The following is a 23,289-nucleotide window of genomic DNA, read 5'->3' as shown; positions in this document are numbered from 1 at the left end:
AACAGTCAGGGCAGGCAGGGACAAGGTAGGACTAATAAATTAAACTGCATTTATTTCAATGCAAGGGGCCTAACAGGGAAGGCAGATGAACTCAGGGCATGGTGAGGAACATGGGACTGGGATATCATAGCAACTACAGAAACGTGGCTCAGGGATTGACAGGACTGGCAGCTTAATGTTCCAGGATACAAATGCTACAGGAAGGATAGAAAAGGAGGCAAGAGAGGAGGGGGAGTGGCATTTTTGATAAGGGATAGCATTACAGCTGTACTGAGGGAGGATATTCCCGGAAATACATCCAGGGAAGTTATTTGGGTGGAACTGAGAAATAAGAAAGGGATGATAACCTTAGTGGGGTTGTATTATGGACCCCCTAATAGTCAGAGGGAAATTGAGAAACAAATTTGTAAGGAGTTCTCAGCTATCTGTAAGAATAATAGGGTGGTTATGGTAGGGGATTTTAACTTTCCAAACATACACTGGGACTGCCATAGTGTTAAGGGTTTAGATGGAGAGGAATTTGTTAAGTGTGTACAAGACAATTTTCTGATTTAGTATGTGGATGTACCTACTAGAGAAGGTGCAAAACATGACTTACTCTTGGGAAATAAGGCAGGGCAGGTGACTGAGGTGTCAGTGGGGGAGCACTTTGGGGCCAGCGACCATAATTCTATTAGATTTAAAATAATGATGGACAAGGATAGACCAGATCTAAAAGTTGAAGTTCTAAATTGGAGAAAGGCCAATTTTGACGGTATTAGGCAAGAACTTGCGAAAGCTGATTGCGGGCAGATGTTCACAGGTAAAGGAACGGCTGGAAAATGGGAAAATGAGATAAAGAGAATCCAGTGAAAGTATATTCCTGTTAGGGTAAAAGGAAAGGCTGGTAGGTGTAGGGAATACTGGATGACTAGGTGAAGCCATAGGGGAGAATTGAGTAAAGGGTTATGATATTGGGATGAGGTTTGGAAAGTTGGGAGGAGTTGACTAGAGCGTGGAGCAGCACGCTGGCTCAGTGATTAGCACTGCCACCTCAGACCACCAGGGATCCAGGTTCAATTCCATCCTCAGGTGATTGCCTGTGTGAAAATTGCTCGTTCTCCCCATGTCTGCGTGGGTTTCCCCTGGATGCTCCGGTTGCTTCCAACAGTCCAAAGATGTGCAGCTTATATGGATTGGTCATGGTAAATTGTGCATAGTATCCAGGGATATGTCAGTTAGGTGGATTAGCCGTGGGGAACACAGGGATAGGATAAAGGTTGGGATGCTGTTTGGAGGGACTGGTGTGGACACGATGGGCTAAATGGCTTGTTTCCACACTGTAAGGGAATTTATTCTATAATAAAGCGGTTTGGAATGGTTGGGATTGATGGTCTCTTTTTGTATCCATGTGATCAAAGCTGGGCATCAGTGGAGAATTAGGGGTTATTTAACCCGCACTATTACTTTCACAAGCCTGGACGAACAAACTTGAATTTCCCAGTAAAAGTCGTGGGAGGTGTTTGAACAGCCACCTGATTGCCTCATATGCAATTGTTGCTAAATTACAGGCATTATCTCTATCGTGTCATTTTGATACTGATGTGAGGTTGTAAATGTCAGAAAAAGGTTATTTGAAAAGCAAAGTTTTGATTAGGAACAAAATTGAGACATAAAAGTAAGCTCCTTCACTGAATGCCAAAAAACAATTGGGCTGGTGCCAATTGCGTTACCAATGGCCCCTCAATAGTTGGAGATACCTTTGTTTAGAAAAAGAGACTGAAGGAAAATGAAATGAAATAACTCATGTAGTGTAGAGATCTGGTTTAGAAGGGGGAACCTACAAAATGCACTGCAATAACTCACCAAGACTCTTCCTTAGCATCTTCCAAACCCATGACCACTTCCATCGAGAAGGACATGGGCAGCAGATACAGGGAACACCACCACCCGCAAGTTCCCCTCCAAGCCACTCACCATCCTGACTTGGAAACATATTGGCCGTTCCTTCACTATCATTGGATCAAAACCTTAGAATTTCCTCCCCATTGTCAGTGTTGCTTCACTGACACCCCAAAGACAGGCTCCTCATCACCTTCTCAAGAACAATTAGAGACAGGCAATAGATGCTGGTTCAACCAGTGACACCCAAATCCCACAAATGAACAAAGAACAGGCGCCCCGGCATATTCTTATTTCAGATTTTCAACACCTGCACTATTTTGTTTCTGTGTCTAATTCGCAGTCACTTCCCTTTCAGGAATGTGAAACGTTGAAGAAGCTTGGCTCTTCTCTCTGGCACAGCTTGTGTTTGCCCGCTCTCCGCCTTGCTTACCTTCATCGGTTCAATTTCTTGGTATGTGCCTGACTAGAAGTCTGGCCATGTTTTGGGCTGGATGCAGCAAAGCTCGTGGGCCTCATGAAGGAGGATTCCCTGCCAACCCGACCCCACCCCGTGCATCTACCCTTTCAATGAGCAGCCCTCAAAGTTAAACCAGCCTGGCTATGTGATTGGTGCTGACCTCCCCACTACCCATTAAAGCAGGATGGAACCCATTACAGTAATGCAGGTATTAGTTGGCAACTCAAAGACCTGAATTGGACCATGGGTGGGCCACCCACAGATGTCTTGCCCACTGCCTGTGAAATCATGCCAAAGATGGATAAGATGGCTAGTGACAGACTGTCCTAAGTTAGGGGTCCACCCACATGGTTCTGGCCTGTAAAACCCAGCCCATTAACTCAGTTTCAGAAGGGCATGCACAAGAACATCAGAAAATGAGCAGGGGTAGGCCGTCTGGCCCCTCCAGCTTGCTCCATTATTCAATAAGATCATGACTGAACTTTTCATGGACTCAGCTCCATTTAACCACCCGCTCACCATAACTCTTAACATCTTTAATGTTCAAAACTCTATCAATCTTTGCCTTTTTTTTTATTTCAAGGATATACTTTATTCATAAAATATTTTGATGATCTGTACAATTGGTGGTGCCATACATACGTAAACATTCCATTTTTTTACATACTGAGATCGGAATTAACCATTCGTATATACAGGTCTGTACGTTTACCATCCCAATATTTAGCTGAGGCATCAGCAGAGCCCAAATAACTAGGTGAGCCCCATTTCTTCTTAGGCAGGCAGATGTTACATGGTGGTCTTTCCCCACCGCGCCTTGGTGGCAGCTGCCCCAAGCTTCAGCGCTTCCCTCAACACGTAGTCCTGGACTTGGAATGTGCCAGTCCGCAACACAGTTGGGGTCAGCTCCTTCAGCTGGAAGATCAACAGGTTTCGGACAGACCAAAGAGCGTCTTTCACCGAATTGATGATCCTCCAGGCACAATTGATGTTTGTCTCGGTGTGCGTCCCGGGGAACAGACCGTAGAGCACGGAGTCCCGCGTCACGGCGCTGCTCGGGATGAACCTCGACAAACACCACTGCATTCCTCTCCAGACTTCCTTTGCGTAGGCACATTCCAGAAGGAGGTGTGTGACAGTCTCGTCCCCTCCACAGCCACTTCGGGAGCAGGGCGCGGTGTGGCAGAGAGTCCGGGCATGCATAAAGGATTTCACAGGCAGAGCCCTTCTCTCCACCAGCCAAGCCATGTCTTGGTGCTTGTTGGAAAGTTCTGGCGATGAGGCATTCTGCCAACTGACTTTGACAGTCTGCCCAGGGAACTGCTCAAGAGGATCCGCCCTCTCCTTTTCCCAGAGAGTCTCAAGGACACTACGTGCTGACCACTTCCTGATGGACTTGTGGTCAAAGGTGTTTTTCTTCATAAATTTCTCCATGAAGGACAGGTGATACGGAACGGTCCAACTACTTGGAGTGTCCCGCAGCAGCGAGGCCAGGCCCATCCTTCGCAACACCGTGGACAGGTAGAACCTCAGTACGTAGTGACACTTGGTGTTTGCGTACCAGGGATCCACGCACAGCTTGATGCAGCCACACACAATGGTGACCATCAGGGTGAGGGTGGCACTGGGTGTGTTTTTTCCCCCGTTGCCCAGATCTTTACACATCAAGTCCCTTCGGACCCAGTCCATCTTTGATCTCCATATAAAATGGAAGATGGCCCGGGTGACTGCGATGGCATAGATTCTGGGAATAGGCCAGACCTGTGCCACATATAACAACACTGACAATGCCTCACACCTAATGACCAGGTTTTACTCACGATGGAGTGTGACTGTAGCTTCCATCTGCCCAGTTTCTGCCTCACTTTCCCGATACGCTCCTCCCAAGACATGGCGCACGCCCCAGTCCCTCTGAACCAAATACCCAGCACCTTCAGGTGGTCAATGCTGACGGTGAAGGGGATGGGGGATTGGTCGGCCCAGTTCCCGAAGAGCATGGCCTCGCTCTTGCCTCGGTTTACCTTAGCCCCCGAGGCCCGTTCGAACTGGTCACATTTGCACATGAGTCTGTGCACGGACAGCGGATCTGAGCAGAAAACATCGAAGTCATCCATGTACAGGGAGGCCTTAACCTGCAGACCCCTGCTGCCAGGAATAGTCACCCTTATCAGGCTCGCATCCTTCCTGATGGACTCGGCAAATGGCTCTATGCAGCACACAAACAAGGCAGGAGAGAGAGGGCAGTCCTGCCTGACTCCAGATCTGACTAAGAAGCTATCTGATCAATCTTTGCCTTTAGGTCAGTCATCAAGGGTAGCGTCAACTGCTTCACTAGGCAGGGAATTCCACAGATTCACAACCCTTTGGGTGAAGAAGTTCCTTCTCAATTCAGTCCTAAATCTGCTCTTCCTTATTTTGAGGCTATGCCCCCAAGTTCTACCTGCCAATAGAAACAACCTCTCTGCTTCTATCTTATCTATTCCCATCATAATTTTGCATGTTTCTATAGGATCCCCCTCATTCCTCTAAATTCCAATGAGTACAGTCACAGTTTACTCAGTCTCTGCTCATAAGCCAACCCTCCCAACTTCGGAATCAACCGAGTGAACCTCCTCCTGCAGTGCGCCGGTACATCTCTCTCTCTCTGTCTCTTTCTCTCTTTCTCTCTCTCTCTCTTCCCCCCCCACCCTCCCCACCATCTCTCTCAGTCTCCACGTATTCTGTCTGAAACTTTGAATCTTCTTTTCCAGCATTTTTTTGATTTTGTTATGTATTTACTGTGTTGCCTATTGCAGCACCAGGAAGCCTCGCAGTGGGAGACTGTGCCAGTTGTGAGGTTTCACCTATTCTGGTAAGTTCCCCAACCTTACCTCTGACCCTGTTGGCAACAGATGGAGAAGAAAAAGAGAGGGTACGTTTGCGTCCACCTGTTGTGTAATCATTCTTGCCATGCAGAAAAGATTTGGCAATGAAAAGCACATCAACCTGGATAGATGTTTTCAACTTGTTTGACATTTTACCTTTGAGAGCTCTCGCTGTTTGTTTGTGTAAAATTAATGAATTTGCAGTACGTTTTTACACACTGTAAAGAGAGGGCACAAACTAAAATGTGGTGAATTGCTTGTTCTGCTTCCTTATTAAGATAAAACTGAAATCTTATGTTTATGTTTAATATTCTCCAGCAGAAAAAGAGACTAGATTTTATTTATTCTAATTTTTTACTGTATCGACATGCACATCACAGGCAAGGCCATTTATTGCCCATCCGTACATGCCCTGGAGAAGGTGGGGACTGAACCGTTGCAGTCTTTGGGTTGTATGTGCTCCCATAGGTCTGTCTGCTGGAGAAATCCAGGATTTTGACAATGAGGGAATGGCAACACAGTTCCAAGGGTGGTAAAGTGGCTCAGTGTTTAGTACTATTGATTCATATGCCAGAGATCTCGGTTCGATTCCCACCTTGGATGACTGTCTGCGTGGGTTTCCTCCCACAATCCAAAGATGTGTGGGTTAGGTGAATTGGCTATGCTAAATTGCTTGTAGCATCAGGTGCATTAGTCAGAGGGAAATGGGTCTGGGTGGGTTATTCTTCAGAGGGTCGGTGTGGATTTGTTGGGCCAAATGACTGTTTCCACACGGTAGAGAATCTTAAAAAACCAGTCAAGGTGGGACATGATTTGGAGGAGAACTTGCAGGTTGTGGTGTTTCCCACACTCTTGGTTCTCCTTCACTTTTAAGAAGGTGTGCTGGGAATCCTGGGAGTCTTGTCAAGTGCTTAAAGTGTGCCTTGTAGATTGCATCCTGTGTCCCTGTGGGGGTTGGTGGTGGGGGTGATGGGTGCGACTGTTTAGGCAATGGCCTACTGGTATTCTTATGAGACTTAGTCCAGAAACCCAGATAATACTCTGGGGACCTGAGTTCAAATCCTGCCATGGCAGATGGTGAAATTTGAACTAAAACTGAATTGAGTTAATTGGGCTTGAATCTCATGATGACCTTGATACTGCTGTCATTCCGAAGAAGGCTCACTGGGCCTGAAACATTGAACCTACTTCGCTCTCTGCAGATGCTGCCAGATTTACTGAGTTTCTCCAGCACTTTCTGTTTGTGTTATACATGCTGCAGTGTTGTGTAGAGGGAACTGTTGTATTAGCTATTGGTTCTGAGGGTTAATGTTAATGTTACATTAGCTGCACCCCTTTTACTGATGTGTTACGGTCAGTGGATAGAGAAAAGGGGTTCTACTCTAGTTGAGGGAAGGCAATCGTATTATCACTGAACTGTTAATCCAGGGATCCAGGTAATGTTCTGGGGACCTGGATTCAAATCCAGACATGGGAGATGGAATTTGAATGGAAGAAGCATCTGGAACGATGACCATAAATCCATTGTTGATTGTTGGAAAATCTCATCTGGTTCAGTAACATCCTTGAGGAAAGGAAACTGTCATCCTCACCTGGTCTGGCCTATATGTGACACCAGACCCACAGCAGTGTGGTTAACTATCAACTGCCCTTTGGGCGATAAATGATGGACTGGCCGGCGATGCCCACATCCTGTAAGTGAACCCAAGTAAAGGTGGTGGATGGGATGCCAATCGTGCAGCTTTTTGAGCGTTATGGGAGCTGCACTCATCTTGTCAAGTAGAGGGTGTTCTGTCTTGTCAGTAGAGGACAGGCTTTGGGAAGTCAGGAGATGAGTTACTCACTGCTGAGTTCCCAACATCTGAACTGTTTCTTGTAGAAACAGTACTGATGTGGTTAACCCAGTTAAACATCTGGCCAATGTGACCACTGGGATGTTGACATCATTGGCAACCCGCCATCTGCTTAAAGTGATGGATGCCATAGTAGAGCAGCCTTGTATGGCCCATTTCTGTTGATGGCTGAAGAGAGTAATCCATGAGAGGCATGTTCTGGTGAAGTATGAAGTGGTTGTCAGGTGTCATTATACCATACTGTTTTCAGTGGACTTTTAATTCATTCATGGGATAAGTTACAAGCTAGTCACCATCCTGATTTGGAAATATATCACTGTTCCTTCACTGTTGCTGGGTAAAAATCCTGGAATTCCCTCCCTAAGGGAATTGTGGATCTACCTATAGCACATGGACTGTAACAGTTTAAGAAGGCAGCTCACCACCACCATCTCAAAGATAACTTGGGACAGGCAATAAATGCTGGTCCAGAGAATACATAAAACTGGATGTTATCACCTTCCCTGTCCTGCCTTAATGCTTTGCATTGTCAAGACAGGAAGACGCCATATCATGACTGGAGATTTTGTAGGTTAATTCCACAGTGTAAGTCCCAACATCACGAAGCTCATGGTGTTACAGAGCTGTGGTGGTTCCCACCCTCCTGTATGGCTCTGAGATGTAGATTGCCTACAGCAGATACCTCAAGGTGCTGGCGCAGTCTCACCAACGCTGCCTGTACAAGATCCTGCCAATCCACTGGGAAGACAGACGCACCAACACCAGTGTCTTCGACCAGGTCAACATCCCCAGCATCAAGGCACTGACCCCCACCTCGATCAGCTGCAATGGGCTGGGTGCATCGTCCCCATGACCGACACGGGGCTCCATGAGCAGGTGCTCTACTCCCAGCTCTGAAACAGCAGGCCAGCCCCAGGTGGGAGAGAGGAAGTGCCTCAGGGATACCCTCAAGGTCTCACTGAGGAAGTGCAGCATTCCCACAGACACCTGGGAATCACTGGCCCCAGACCATCCCAAGGTGGGGGAGGAGCATCTGGGAAGATGTCGAGGTCCTCGAGACTTGCCGTCAGGAAAAAGCAAAAGCCGGGAGGGGGAAAGCAGCGTAAGGAGTGCGCTGCCACACCAACGCCCCATCCACCCCCTTCCTGTGACCACCACCTGCCTGAAGTGTAACAGAGCCTGTGGTAGCTGCATCAGTCTGTACAGCCACCTACAGACTCACCCTGAGAGTGGAAGAGAGTCTGTGAGGGAACCCCAATGATGATAGTCCTACAATCAAATAGGAATTGGGACAGTTTGGTATCTAGTGAAGCTGTAGGTTGTGTCTTGAAGACTGCCTTCAAAGTTTGGACTGTTCTTTCTGCCAGACCATTGGATGATGGATGCTATGGAGCTGTCTTTATATGACAAATACCATTCAACTTTATGAAATACTTAAATTCCCCGCTGGTAAACAATGGCCTGTTATCTGTGACTGACACTTCCAGGGGTCTGTGTATTGCAAAAGAGGCACGCAGATTGTCTACCCGTTTTCTTGTCCCTGTGTTTGATGAATGGTGGCGTTCCTATGTATCTGCTGCCCTTGTCCTTCCAGATGGAAGTGGTCATGTGTTTGGAACGTCCTGTCTGGAGATCTTTGGTGAATTTCTGCGGTGCTTCTTGTAGCTAGTACATAGCTGCTACTGAGCTTTGGTGGTGGAGGGAGTGGGTGCTTGCGCAAGTGGACTGCTTCATCCTTGATGGTGTCAAGCTTCTCTGAATGTTGTTGGAGCTCCACCCATCCAGACAAGTGGGGAGTATTCCATCACACTCGTGGCTCGTGCCTTGTAGGTTGTGGACAGGCTTTGGGGAGTCAGGAGGTGAGTTACTCGCTGGAGAATTCTGAGCCTCTGTCCTGCTCTTGCAGCCTCACCTTTTAGTTTCAGGGACTTCAACTAGACTCAAGTAGCACTCATCCAAAATGCCAGTGAGGGTGCAACCCCTTTAGTCCAGTCAGGGGAAAACCCTTCCAACTTTTTCAATATGATTTGCACATCAATGCTTCTCAAACTTTTTCCCCACCATGACCTCGCCAATTTTGAAGTCTTAAAATTGTCACAACCCCAAAGAAAGGGCTGTGAGTGGGGTGGAATGGGGTTGGTGGGGTGATGGTTGAGAAATATATCAGAGCAGAGATTGGGGACCTGTGAGACTGAGGAGTGGGGTCAGAGCTGTGTAGCGAGCGTGTGACCCCCAAAAATATCAGTCGTCATCCCCATGGGGTCCTGAATTCCATGCTGGAAAGCCCTGCTCCATTCCACAGACTGCATGGAAGGTACAAAATAGAGAAGGGAAAAGCACTACATTTCCAGAATAAACTAAGCTGATCTGAGATAAGGTACTGAGTTCCAAACAAGCAGAACAGGAATAAAGTGTAATTTAAATGTAAATACAATCTTATAGGAAGACAGCTGGCCAAACCACACCTGAAATGAAACTATTGCAGCAGGATTTTTAGTATCTGAATATGCAATAGCGATAATTTGTGATTATATAGCACCCCTAATGTGATAGTATTTTACAAGACATTTGGCAGGAGGGTTAGCAAACAGAACTTGACAGTGAGCCACTGAAAGGAACTCTGAAAGCAGGCGATCAAAACCATTGTCAAAGAGACAATGGAGCAGCTTAAAGATGGAGAGGTGTTCTACAGAGGGCAGAGAGGTTTATGGTGGATTTCCAGAGCTTGGAGCCCAGGCACTGAAGCCATGAAGTGATTAGAAACGGTGATGTGTAAGATGCCAATATTGGATAAGCACAGGCTGGAGGAGGGCCATGCCCTGTGATTGAAAGCCAAGTAAACAAGGATATACTTCACTGGAGCATTACAATCCTGGCCAAGGGTGTATTATAGTAACTTATAAAAAATGTAGCAAATGAACTGCAGCATTAAGTTGATCTGGAAAGGTAATTAAGAATAAACAAACACGTTGAAGATAAAAAAGGGAATGGTTGACATGCGACTGGATTACTTGTGTGGCTATGCACTAGACTGTTTAGTTTTAAGCTTTAAGCAGGATGATTGCTGCAGTTATACAGGATGTTGGTGATTCTGCATCTGGAGGACTGTGTACAGTACTGGTCACTATTTATGGAAGGATGTTAATGCATTGAAGACAATTCAGAGACATTGGGCACAGCTTGGTGGCTCAATGGTTAGCACAGCTGCCTCAGGGTGCCAGATACCTGGGTTTGATTCCAGCCTCAGGTTACTCTGCATGTAGAGTTTGCACATTCTCCCTGTGTCTGCGTGGGTTTCCTCTGAATGCTCCAGTTTCCTCCCACAGTCCAAAGACATGCAAGTTAGAGTGGATTAGCCGTGCTAAATTGCCCATAGTGTCCAGGAGTGTGCAGGCTAAGTGGATTAGCCATGGGAAATGCAGGGTTATAGGTATAGGGTTGTGGATGTGTCTGGACAGGATGCTGTTCAGAGGATCTGTGTGGACGTCTCTGTGGCTGTTCAACCTACTTCCACTGTCGGGATTCTATGAGTTTATCCGGCTAATATCTGGAATGAATGGATTGCCTCATGGGGAAAGGCTAGATAGTCTTAGATTAGATTAGATTCCCTACTGTATGGAAACAGGCCCTTCGGCCCAACAAGTCCATACCAACCCTCCGAAGAGTAACCCACCCAGACCCATTCCCATATTCACCCCTGACTATAAGCAATTTAGCATGACCAATTCACCTGACCTGCACATCTTTGGACTGTGGGAGGAAACCAGAGCACCCGGAGGAAACCCACACAGACACGGGGAGAAGGTGCAAACTCCACACAGACAGTCAGTCACCCAAGGCAGGAATTGAACCTGGGTCCCTGGTGCTGTGAGGCAGCAGTGCTAGCTACTGAGCCATTGTGCCACCCCAAACTAAACTCCAGAAGATTCTTGGCCTGTATCTTCTGGAGTTTAGAAGAATCAGAGATCATTTCATTGATCATTTCAAGACCCTGAGAGGACTTGACGAGGAGGATGTGGAAAGGATGTTTCCTCATGTGGGAGAATCTACAATGAGGATTACTGTTTAAAAATAAGAAGTCACCCATTTAAACCAGCAATGATGATCTGTATTATGCCTATTCCCAAAAACCAATCAGAAGTGCCTGGCTATTTCTGTATTTATTTTGTTTTCTCAGACCCATTCATTTAAGTCTCCCTTTGCAGAGATGGCCTTCAGCTGAACTTATGCATAGTCATTTAGAAAAATGTTAATTACTGTCTGAAACCTATGGTTATTTGTAGGTGTAAATGATGGAACCTGGCAGCTTCGATATCACGTCACAAGCTGTGAAAAGTTGCAGTTATTTATTGCAACCTCTGACATATGCCACAAAACAGGATTGAGAAAAAACGCCTCTGTAAAGAAAGGGACAGTTCATCGTGTAAGAGAACATTGTCAGACCATTAACATCTGAGTTGAATATAAAAGCTAGGGCTGGGCATCAGTGACTGTACATGAAGCAGATCTGAGCATTGCTGTCCCTGTACACAGGCAAATCACTCCACCAAAAATAATCTCCTGTAATTCTCTTCAATGTGGTTTTTCGGAAGTAAGCACGCAATAATTAGCGTTGCAACTTGAGTTTGTACCTAATAATTACTCTCGTTATACAATTGGAAAAGACTGAATCAAAGACTGAATGGGGCTAGGTCTTCTTTGTAGTTGCAAATCACTGGCAACTGACACTCGGCTCCTACTTCCCTGCACCATGTCTTTGCCCCTTTACCTCTGGCTGGGTCTTCCAATCCTGGCTTCCTCAGAAATGCAGAGCATTCCTTCAACTGGAGAGCTTTCGTGTAGCAACAGCAACACAGAACACTAAGAGCTATTTACAGCTTTCGTCCAGGTTGCACGAGTGAATGGGTGAGTGGCTGAATGAACAAATGGAAAGGGTGGTGAGGGTGGCGGGGGGTGAAGTTGCTGGTGGTTAGAGTGGCAGATAGTTAGGGTGGCAGGTGGGTGAGGTTGCAGGTGGATGAGGTTGCAGGTGGTTACGTGGCAGATGGGTGAGATTGCTGGTGGTTAGGTGGCAGATGGTTAGAGTGGCAGGTGCGTGAGGTTGCAAGTGGTTAGGTGGCAGATGGTTAGGATGGCAGGTGGGTGAGGTTGCAGGTGGTTAGGTAGCAGATGGTTAGGATGGCAGGTGGGTGAAGTTGCAGGTGGTTATGTGGCAGCTGGTTAGGATGGCAGGTGGGTGAGGTTGCAGGTGGTTAGGTGGCAGATGGTTAGGATGGCAGGTGGGTGAGGTTGCAGGTGGTTAGGTGGCAGATGGTTAGGATGGCAGGTGGGTGAGGTTGCAGGTGGTTACGTGGAAGATGGTTAGGATGGCAGGTGGGTGAGGTTGCAGGTGGTTAGGTGGCAGATGGTTAGAGTGGCAGGTGGGTGAGGTTGCTAGTGGTTAGAGTGGCAGGGGGTTAGGGTGGCAGGTGGGTGAGGTTGCAGGTGGTTAGGTGGCAGATGATTAGAGTGGCAGGTGGGTGAGGTTGCTAGTGGTTAGAGTGGCAGGGGGTTAGGGTGGCAGGTGGGTGAGGTTTCAGATGGTTAGAGCAGCAGATGGTTAGGGTGGCAGGTGGGTGATATTTCAGGTGGTTAGGGTGGCAGGTGAGTGAGATTGCAGATGGTGAGGGTGGCAGGTGGGTGAGGTTGCTGGTGGTTAAGGTGGCAGGTGGTTAAGGTGGCAGGTGGGTGAGGTTTCAGATGGTTAGAGTAGCAGATGGTTAGAGTGGCAGATGGGTGAGATTGCAGGTGGTTAGGGTGGCAGGTGGGTGAGGTTGCAGGTGGTTAGGTAGCAGATGGTTAGGATGGCAGGTGGGTGAAGTTGCAGGTGGTTATGTGGCAGCTGGTTAGGATGGCAGGTGGGTGAGGTTGCAGGTGGTTAGGTGGCAGATGGTTAGGATGGCAGGTGGGTGAGGTTGCAGGTGGTTAGGTGGCAGATGGTTAGGATGGCAGGTGGGTGAGGTTGCAGGTGGTTACGTGGAAGATGGTTAGGATGGCAGGTGGGTGAGGTTGCAGGTGGTTAGGTGGCAGATGGTTAGAGTGGCAGGTGGGTGAGGTTGCTAGTGGTTAGAGTGGCAGGGGGTTAGGGTGGCAGGTGGGTGAGGTTGCAGGTGGTTAGGTGGCAGATGATTAGAGTGGCAGGTGGGTGAGGTTGCTAGTGGTTAGAGTGGCAGGGGGTTAGGGTGGCAGGTGGGTGAGGTTTCAGATGGTTAGAGCAGCAGATGGTTAGGGTGGCAGGTGGGTGATATTTCAGGTGGTTAGGGTGGCAGGTGAGTGAGATTGCAGATGGTGAGGGTGGCAGGTGGGTGAGGTTGCTGGTGGTTAAGGTGGCAGGTGGTTAAGGTGGCAGGTGGGTGAGGTTTCAGATGGTTAGAGTAGCAGATGGTTAGAGTGGCAGATGGGTGAGATTGCAGGTGGTTAGGGTGGCAGGTGGGTGAGATTGCAGGTGGTGAGGGTGGCAGGTGGGTGAGGTTTCAGATGGTTAGGTGGCAGATGGTTAGGTTCAGGTGGTCAGAGTGGCAGGTGGGTGAGGTTGCAGGTGGTGAGGGTGGCAGGTGAAAATGCAGTGGGTCAGGTCAGGAGGGGTTGCCAGGCTGAGTGAGTCAGTCCCGGACAGTGGGGAGGGTGGAGAGTGGAGTTGATTTGAGTGTACTGGATGGCAGGAATTCATCAAACTGGGTCAGGGGAAGGAACCACTGAATGAGTGTGGTTGGGTAGGTAAAGGCAATTGCATTAAGTCTGATATCAGGGGGATAGTCGGGGATTAGTCAAGTCAGGTGGACGGGTGATAATCAGGTGATGGAGTTAGTTAGGTCTAACTACCAAGAAAACCTGAGACATTTTAAATTCAGTGGCTAGCTTATTGCTTTGACAACATCTCTATAAAACTTGCTATACATACAGAACATAGAACATGTAGGACAATACAGCGCAGAACAGGCCCTTCAGCCCTTGATGTTGCACTGATCTGTGAACCAATGTAAGCCCAATCCCCCTACACTTTCCCATCATCATCCAAATGCTTAATCAAGGACTGTTTAAATGCCCCTAATGTGTCTGAGTTAACTACTTTGGCTGGCAGCGCATTCCACGCCCTTACCATTCTCTGAGTAAAGAACCTGCCTCTGACATCTGTCTTAAATCTATCACCCCTCAATTTGCAGCTATGCCCCTTCGTACAAGCCAACATCATCATCCAAGGAAAAAGACTCTCACTGTCCACCCTATCTAAACCTCTGAACATCTTGCATGTCTCTATTAAATCCCCTCTTAGCCTTCATCTCTCCAATGAGAACAGACTCAAGTCCCTCAGCCTTTTCTCATAAGACCTTCGCTCCAGACTCAATCTCTCTACCAATAACACCTAACACAACATATGCCTTCTTAACAGCACTATCAACCTGGTGGCAACTTTCAGGGATCTACGTACGTGGACACCAAGATCCCTCTGCACATCTACACTAGCAAGAATCTTTCCATTGACCTAGTACTCTGCCTTCCTGTTATTCTTCCCAAAGTGAATCACCTCACATTTATCTGCATTGAACTCTATTTGCCACCTCTCAGCCCAATTCTGCAGTTTATCCAAGTCCCCCTGCAAGCTGCAACATTCCTCCACACTGTCGACCACTCCACCGACTTTAGTGTCATCTGCAAACTTACTAACCAATCCACCTATGCCTGCATTTAAGTCATTTATAAAAATGACAAACAGCAGTGATCTCAAACAGATCCTTGTGGCACACCACTAGTAACTGGACTCCAGGCAGAATATTTTCCATCAACTCGCTGTCTTCTTACAGAAAGCCAGTTTCTAATCCAAACTGCTATAACACCCTTAAACCCATACCTCCCATGACTAAAGAGTGTTCCACACTTATTAGGAATCAGTGCTTTGTGGCACATAACTGCCTCAGAGGTTACAGATCCTCATGACCCTTACCTGGACTATCACTAATGCACATTTCAAAATCAGCAATATGGTTTGTTTATAAAATCTATCCTTGAAGATTGGTTAGGCTGTCTAATCTATAAAGCTTTTACACCTTAAATCTAAAAGAGCAGAATGGGATTGATCATGAGAAATACTGTCATTTCTGAAGTATGGCTCAGAAATACAACTTGTGAAAACTAGAATTGCATTTTAGTTACCAAATCGATGTCCAAAGGCTGAACTGGAATTCACACAGCACACATCAGCCTTGGCTAAAATTGAATGGAACAGAATGTATCGATTATACTGGTGGTCATGCATTTCAGGACATCCAGAGATTTTGAAAGGTGCTATATAAATGCAAGCTTCTCCCTTTAACATAAACTGTCATGGGAGAAATAGCACATGGCCATGTGAGAGAAAATGTTTTGCAGATGGAATGTAATCCTTTCCCCTTTCACAAGGTGGTGCTGTAAGCAACGTTTCAGTGAAAGTAATGAAGGTGTGTGGGGTAGATATTAAAAGATAGGGAAATGTTGGGGGCATGATGGTGGTCAGCAACTTTAAGAGAGTTTGATGCTGACACAATACAGAGAAATTGGGAAATATTAAAATATTTTGTTGGCCACATTTTGTTATTTTGGGTCTGTACATTGAAAGAAGCAAAAATGGCCTTTAGTCGAATGATATGCTCTTCTTGTCGGATGTGGGAGTTTAGGGAGAGTTTACGTGTTACTGAGGATTATATCTGCAATAAATACTGTTGGTTGTGAATCCTATCAGATTGAATGGATTGGTTGGAGAGACAGTTAGAGGCAATGAGGAATTTACAATAGGAAGGGGATGTGATGGATGGCAATTATAGGAAGGGAGAGAAGTTGCAGATACAGTCACATAGATGACTTAACCTCAGGAAAGGTAAGAGGTAGGCAGTTAGTGAGGGAGGCTTCTGTGGCTATCCTCATTTCAAACAAGTACCCTGTTTTGGAAAATGTAGGGATTATGGATCAGCACTGCTGCCTCACAGCGCCAGGGACCCAAGTTCAATTCCACCCTCGGGTGACTGTCTGTGTGGAGTTTGCACATTCTCCCCGTGTCAGTGTGGGTTTCCTCCGGGTGCTCCGGTTTCCTCCCACAGTGCAAAGGGTTGGTGAATTGCCATGCTAAATTGCCCAGGGATGTGCAGGCTGGGTGGGTTAGTCATGGGGAATGCAGGGTTACAGGGATGAGGTGGGTCTGGGTGGAGTGCACTTCAGAGGTTTGGTGCGGGCCGGATGGGCCAAATGGCCTGCTTCCACACTGTAGGGACTCTATGAGTCTAATGTTCACCAGCTCCCGCATGGTTTTGAGTCCCTTGAGTCTGCTCCATCATTCAACCAGCCCATGACTGGTCTTCTACCTGAACAACATTTAATCACAGTATCTCCATATCCCTTGATGTCTTTTATACCTAGAAATCTATCAAGCTCGGTCTTGAACAAACTCAATGTCTGAGCCTCTACAGCTTTTGGGGTTGGGATTTCCAAAAAATAAGGAATAATTCATGTCTGATATTTTGGAAACCGCAAGTTGCTTGCATGATGTTCCAATTGATTTCACAAATAACTTTATTCCCAAAAGACATGTAATGGAATATATCTATCAAATATCTAAGCACTCGTTGCATTTTTCCAATGCTGTGTTGGTTTTATCCTGTCCAAAGATACATATATTTTCAATAGCAGACCACCAGAGAAAACTTCTGGGTAATCCAAGATGGAGGATGGGAAAAATATCTGGCTGTAACATGCTGCTCCTTTTTTGTAGTATTTTAGGTGTTGGGGGAGATTTCCTCGAATTTCAGGAGCAGCAATTACTGTTTTATATGCTGTTGCATTGCTTTGGAACTTTGGAGATAAGAAAATCAAAACAATGGCACTTTTAAAAGGGAGAGGAAGAGACAAAGGCAGCACATGATCTGTGCAGGAGAGAGAGAGAGAGAGAAAGAAACCCACACTGCTAACTGACAGAGCAGTGAACCTATGCAGTTTCTGCCTTTGCTGTTTGAATTCATGTATCACTGGACATCGGAGTGCATCAAGGGAAATTATCAAACGGTGAAACCTGTTTGGGAGAGGTCACAGCACAGAAACAGAAAAGTGGATATTTTTAAGTGTGTCCTTACAATAAGTTTGCAACAGTGAATAGAGTGGGTTCTTTCTTGATTATATGTTTTATTGAGCTATGTCTCTTGATTAAACTTTAAAATATAAGCCATAAGTATTAAGTTAGCCTGGAGCAGTATTTTGTAGAGGAATAAGACAGTGCTATTTTCTGGGTCTGTACATTGAAAGAAGCAAAAATGGCCTTTAGTCGAATGATATGCTCTTCTTGTCGGATGTGGGAGTTTAGGGAGAGTTTACGTGTTACTGAGGATTATATCTGCAATAAATACTGTTGGTTGTGAATCCTATCAGATTGAATGGATTGTTTGGAGAGACAGTTAGAGGCAATGAGGAATTTACAATAGGAAGGGGATGTGATGGATGGCAATTATAGGAAGGGAGAGAAGTTGCAGATACAGTCACATAGATGACTTAACCTCAGGAAAGGTAAGAGGTAGGCAGTTAGTGAGGGAGGCTTCTGTGGCTATCCTCATTTCAAACAAGTACCCTGTTTTGGAAAATGTAGGGATTATGGATCAGCACTGCTGCCTCACAGCGCCAGGGACCCAAGTTCAATTCCACCCTCGGGTGACTGTCTGTGTGGAGTTTGCACATTCTCCCCGTGTCAGTGTGGGTTTCCTCCGGGTGCTCCGGTTTCCTCCCACAGTGCAAAGGGTTGGTGAATTGCCATGCTAAATTGCCCAGGGATGTGCAGGCTGGGTGGGTTAGTCATGGGGAATGCAGGGTTACAGGGATGAGGTGGGTCTGGGTGGAGTGCACTTCAGAGGTTTGGTGCGGGCCGGATGGGCCAAATGGCCTGCTTCCACACTGTAGGGACTCTATGAGTCTAATGTTCACCAGCTCCCGCATGGTTTTGAGTCCCTTGAGTCTGCTCCATCATTCAACCAGCCCATGACTGGTCTTCTACCTGAACAACATTTAATCACAGTATCTCCATATCCCTTGATGTCTTTTATACCTAGAAATCTATCAAGCTCGGTCTTGAACAAACTCAATGTCTGAGCCTCTACAGCTTTTGGGGTTGGGATTTCCAAAAAATAAGGAATAATTCATGTCTGATATTTTGGAAACCGCAAGTTGCTTGCATGATGTTCCAATTGATTTCACAAATAACTTTATTCCCAAAAGACATGTAATGGAATATATCTATCAAATATCTAAGCACTCGTTGCATTTTTCCAATGCTGTGTTGGTTTTATCCTGTCCAAAGATACATATATTTTCAATAGCAGACCACCAGAGAAAACTTCTGGGTAATCCAAGATGGAGGATGGGAAAAATATCTGGCTGTAACATGCTGCTCCTTTTTTGTAGTATTTTAGGTGTTGGGGGAGATTTCCTCGAATTTCAGGAGCAGCAATTACTGTTTTATATGCTGTTGCATTGCTTTGGAACTTTGGAGATAAGAAAATCAAAACAATGGCACTTTTAAAAGGGAGAGGAAGAGACAAAGGCAGCACATGATCTGTGCAGGAGAGAGAGAGAGAGAGAAAGAAACCCACACTGCTAACTGACAGAGCAGTGAACCTATGCAGTTTCTGCCTTTGCTGTTTGAATTCATGTATCACTGGACATCGGAGTGCATCAAGGGAAATTATCAAACGGTGAAACCTGTTTGGGAGAGGTCACAGCACAGAAACAGAAAAGTGGATATTTTTAAGTGTGTCCTTACAATAAGTTTGCAACAGTGAATAGAGTGGGTTCTTTCTTGATTATATGTTTTATTGAGCTATGTCTCTTGATTAAACTTTAAAATATAAGCCATAAGTATTAAGTTAGCCTGGAGCAGTATTTTGTAGAGGAATAAGACAGTGCTATTTTCTGGGTCTGTACATTGAAAGAAGCAAAAATGGCCTTTAGTCGAATGATATGCTCTTCTTGTCGGATGTGGGAGTTTAGGGAGAGTTTACGTGTTACTGAGGATTATATCTGCAATAAATACTGTTGGTTGTGAATCCTATCAGATTGAATGGATTGTTTGGAGAGACAGTTAGAGGCAATGAGGAATTTACAATAGGAAGGGGATGTGATGGATATCAATTATAGGAAGGGAGAGAAGTTGCAGATACAGTCACATAGATGGCTTAACCTCAGGAAAGGTAAGAGGTAGGCAGTTAGTGAGGGAGGCTTCTGTGGCTATCCTCATTTCAAACAAGTACCCTGTTTTGGAAAATGTAGGGATTATGGATTTTCAGGGGAATGTAGCACAAACAGCCATGTTTCTGGTATTGAGACTGGCTCCAATGCAGTGAGAGGTTCATTGGGTTCCATGAGATCAATTGTGTTAGGGGACTCTCTATTCTGAGGCACAGACAGACGTTTCTGTGGCCAGCAGTGAAAAATCAGATTGGTGAGTTGCCTCCCTGGTGCCAGGATCAAGGATATCTCAGAGAGGGTGCAGAATGTTCTCAAAGTGGAGAGGAACCAGCAGGAGGTCATTGTACACATTGGAACCAATGACATAGGAAGGGAAAAGGATGAGATTCTGAAGGGAGAATATAGAGAGTTAGGTAGGAACTTTAAAAGGAGGTTCTTGAGAGTAGTAATATCTGGATTATTCCTGGTGCTGCGAGCTAGTGAGGGCAGGAATAGGAGGATAGAGCAGATGAATGCATTTTTGAGGAGCTGGTGTATGGGAGAAGGATTTGCATTTTTGGATCATTGGAAACTCTTCTGGGGTAGAAGTGACCTGTACAAGAAGGACAGATTGCACCTGAATTGGAAGAGGATTGATATACTGGCAGGGAAATTTGCTAGAGCTGCTCAGGAGGTGGGGGGGTGGGACCAAGAGAGATAATGAGGAAAGAGGTCAATTTGAAACTGTACAGTTGATAAAAGAAGTGAGTCAAACAGTCAGGCAGGCAGGGACATAGCAGAGAACAAGGTAGGACTGATAAATTAAACTGCAGTTATTTCAATGCAAGAGGCCTAACAGGGAAGGCAGATGAAATCAGGGCATTGTTGGGAATATGGGACTGGGATATCATAGCAATTACAGAAACATGGCTCAGGGATGGACAGGACTGGCAGCTTAATGTTCCAGGATACAAATGTTACAGGTAGACAGAAAGGGAGGCAAGAGAAGAGGGGGAGTGGTTTTCGATAAGGGATAGCATTACAGCTGTGCTGAGGGAGGACATTCCCAGAAATACAGGGAAGTTATTTGGGTGGAACTGAGAAATAAGAAAGGGATGATCACCTTATTGAGATTGTATTATAGACTCCCTAATAGAGGGAAATTGAGAAACAAATTTGTGAGGAGATCTCAGTTATCTGCAAGAATAATAGGGTGGTTATGGGAGGGAATTTTAACTTTCCAAACATACACTGGGACTGCCATACGGTTAAGGGTTTAGATGGATAGGTTTAAGGTGAGGGGGGAAAGACATAAAAGGGACCTAAAGGGTAACTTTTTCACACAGAGGGTGGTGCATGTATGGAATGAGCTGCCAGAGGATGTGGTGGAGGCTAGTACAATTGCAACATTTAAAAGGCATCTGGATGGGTATATGAATAGGAAGGGTTTGGAGAAATATGGGGCAGGTGCTGGCAAGTGGAGCTAGATTGGGTTGGGATATCTGGTTGGCATGGACGAGTTGGACCGAAGGGTCTGTTTCCATGCTGTACATCTCTATGACTCGAAAAGAAACAGCAGCAGCACAAATAGGCCATTTGGCCTACTTGGGCCTGATGCTCCATTCAACAAAATCCTGGAGCCTTCATTGCTCACTGACCAAGAGAATTCTAAAGGTAAATGATTGAGACAGGGAGTTCTTCTTCATCTCTCTATTAAGCCCCTTCAATTTCTTACAATAAGATCACCTCTCAATCCTATAAGCTTGAATGAATATTGACCCAGGTCTATTCAGTGTCTTGGCATCCAGTTGTTTGAAAATAAGGGATCTCCTATTTAAGACAGCGATGAGATTTTTTTTTCTCTGAGGACAATGAGTTTGTGGATTTCTCTGCCTCAGAGAGAGGCGGAGACAGGGGCTATGAGTATTTTACAGCTCAGTTAGTCAGATTCTTGACCTACAGGGAATATGCAGGATAAAAGACATATTTACCTTAGTAGGAGTGCAGCAAAGGTTGCAATGCTGAAACATGAGATGGCAAGACTGTCCTATGAGGAGAAATTGGTTTGACTGAGCCTGTAATCACTAGGTTTTAAGAAGAATAAGAGAGGATCTGGTAGAAATGGATAAGATTCAAAATGGGCTGGACAGACCCAAAGCAGGTAGGATATGTTTTACTGGTCTAGAACCAGGCAATATAGTTTTAGGAGACTGGGTACACCATTTAGGACAGAGATGAGGAAACTTTTCTTCACTCACTTGGTAGAGAACATGTAGAATTCTGATCATAGAACTTTGTGGAGGCCAAGAAACTGAATATATTCAAGAAAGAAAAATACAAACCTTTTGGGAATTTAAAGGTGTCAAGGGATAGGGAGAGAAAATGGGAATATAGCTATGCTGTAAGACTCTATGGCATTGATGGAGGATCAGCCGTGGTTTTATTGAGTGATGGAGCAGGCTCTAATGGCCTATTCCTGCTTTTGGTTTCTGTGGTAATAGAGTTGAGGCCACAGACAAATCAGCCATGACCTTACTGAATGGTGGTGCACTGTGAATGATTTGAATGGCTTCCTGTTCCTGACTGGTCTGCTTCTTCAGTATCTGTAGGTAACAACTTGTTCCTGACACAAAGCTGATGGTGATCCACTGATGATCACTGGACAGACTGATGAGACTTGGAAAACAATAGAGCTGGAATCTGTGAGAATTTCATGATGACATTGGAAATGTTATGGTTTGAATCTGCCATGGCCTTTGAAACATTTGGCACATTCACGACCATGCTCCCTTGCAAACCCTGACAAGGAAAGGGCTCAAACTAAGTTGCAAATGTGTGCAATAAACTGATGGATGGAAGAATGAATAAATGAGCTTTACTGTCACACGTACTCATATGTGTACAGCGGAAAATTTACAATCCCTGCATTACAGCGCCATCTTAGATGCACGAGGTACCTTTTGGTTTGGCACGGTGGCTCAGTGGTTAGCACTGCTGCCTCACAGCGTCAGGGACACGGGTTCAATCCCAACCTCGGGTGACTGTACGGAGTTTGCACATTCTCCCCATGTATGTGTGGGTTTCCTCCAGGTGCTCCGGTTTCCTCCCACAGTCCAAAGACATACGGGTTAGGTAAATTGGCCATGCTAAATTGCCCACAGTGTCCGGGAATGTGCAGGCCAGGTGGGTTAGCCATAAGAGATACAGGGTTAGGCCTGGGTGCAATGCTCTTCTGAGGGTCGGTGGACACTTGATGGGCTGAATGGCCTGCTTCCACAATGTAGAAATTCTATCCTCTGTGGATTCTGGGTACAGATGCTTAAGACCAAAGTCTTGGGAAACAAAACATATGAGAATAATAAAGCACTTCGGTGTAATTTGCAGGCGCTTGGACCTGCCTCTGTAACTTTGGGCACAGCTCTGCATGACTGAAAGGGGGGTGGGGGCAGTTTTCAGTATCCACCCCCTCTCTTGGGGTAAATAATGACGGGGGATGGATGTCACAGGCAGCTACATCCCACGCCTGAAAGGTTACCTTGATCGTTTTTGTGACGCAAGATGTGTTAAAAACGCCCAGGAGCCGTGCCGAGGAAACACTGTAGTGAGAGTGTGTACGTCTGTGTGCATGTGTGTGTCCAACCAACTTGGGCGGAAGAGACCAGCCGAGATACACCAACAAAAAGGCCGAATAGACCAATGATAGCTTCATCTCAATAAGACAGAGCGCCCTTCGCTGAACGTTCAGCCCCCAATTATCTTCGAGCCTTTTTTTTTCGAACTCACCAGTCACAGGGAGAACAGACTGAGGATGTCGGAGAATCTATCTCTGGTGGTCCACGGACCAGGCGATATAAAACTGGTAACCCGTCTGCCTGGACAGTCTTGTCTGTCTTGCACTTGCATTGAGATCTTGCTGTGTTCCAGACGGTTTCCTGGCATTGGGTCTAGGGGTCAAGTACATGTGAAGAAAGCTGGAGTTTATTCTGTTTTAGCAGAACAACGTGGTCGACTCTGAATC

General features: G+C 45.9%; 1 protein-coding gene across 3 annotated transcripts in view; it reads left to right on the top strand.

Moving 5' to 3' along the window:
• Positions 1–5,072: 5,072 nt before the first annotated feature.
• Positions 5,073–23,289, top strand: part of LOC122542424 (sorbitol dehydrogenase-like) — a 43,751-nt gene continuing 25,534 nt past the window's right edge. For 2 of the 3 annotated variants that reach the window (XM_087982179.1, XM_043680116.2), the window contains exon 1: positions 23,015–23,130. In XM_087982179.1, the coding sequence (XP_087838305.1) occupies positions 23,080–23,130 (51 nt within the window). In that variant the 5' untranslated portion in view covers positions 23,015–23,079. Of the gene's footprint in view, positions 5,193–23,014; positions 23,131–23,289 lie in introns of those variants that run through there. The other variant, XM_087982178.1, reaches the window with a different exon arrangement.

The sequence above is a fragment of the Chiloscyllium plagiosum genome, unplaced genomic scaffold (assembly GCF_037043375.1).
Source record: "Chiloscyllium plagiosum isolate Xiang-an unplaced genomic scaffold, Cpla_swu_hap1 HiC_scaffold_42, whole genome shotgun sequence".
In the NCBI taxonomy this organism is placed as follows: Eukaryota; Metazoa; Chordata; class Chondrichthyes; order Orectolobiformes; family Hemiscylliidae; genus Chiloscyllium; species Chiloscyllium plagiosum.
Note: the sequence above shows the minus strand (reverse complement) of the source record. Positions and strands in the feature narration are given on the sequence as shown.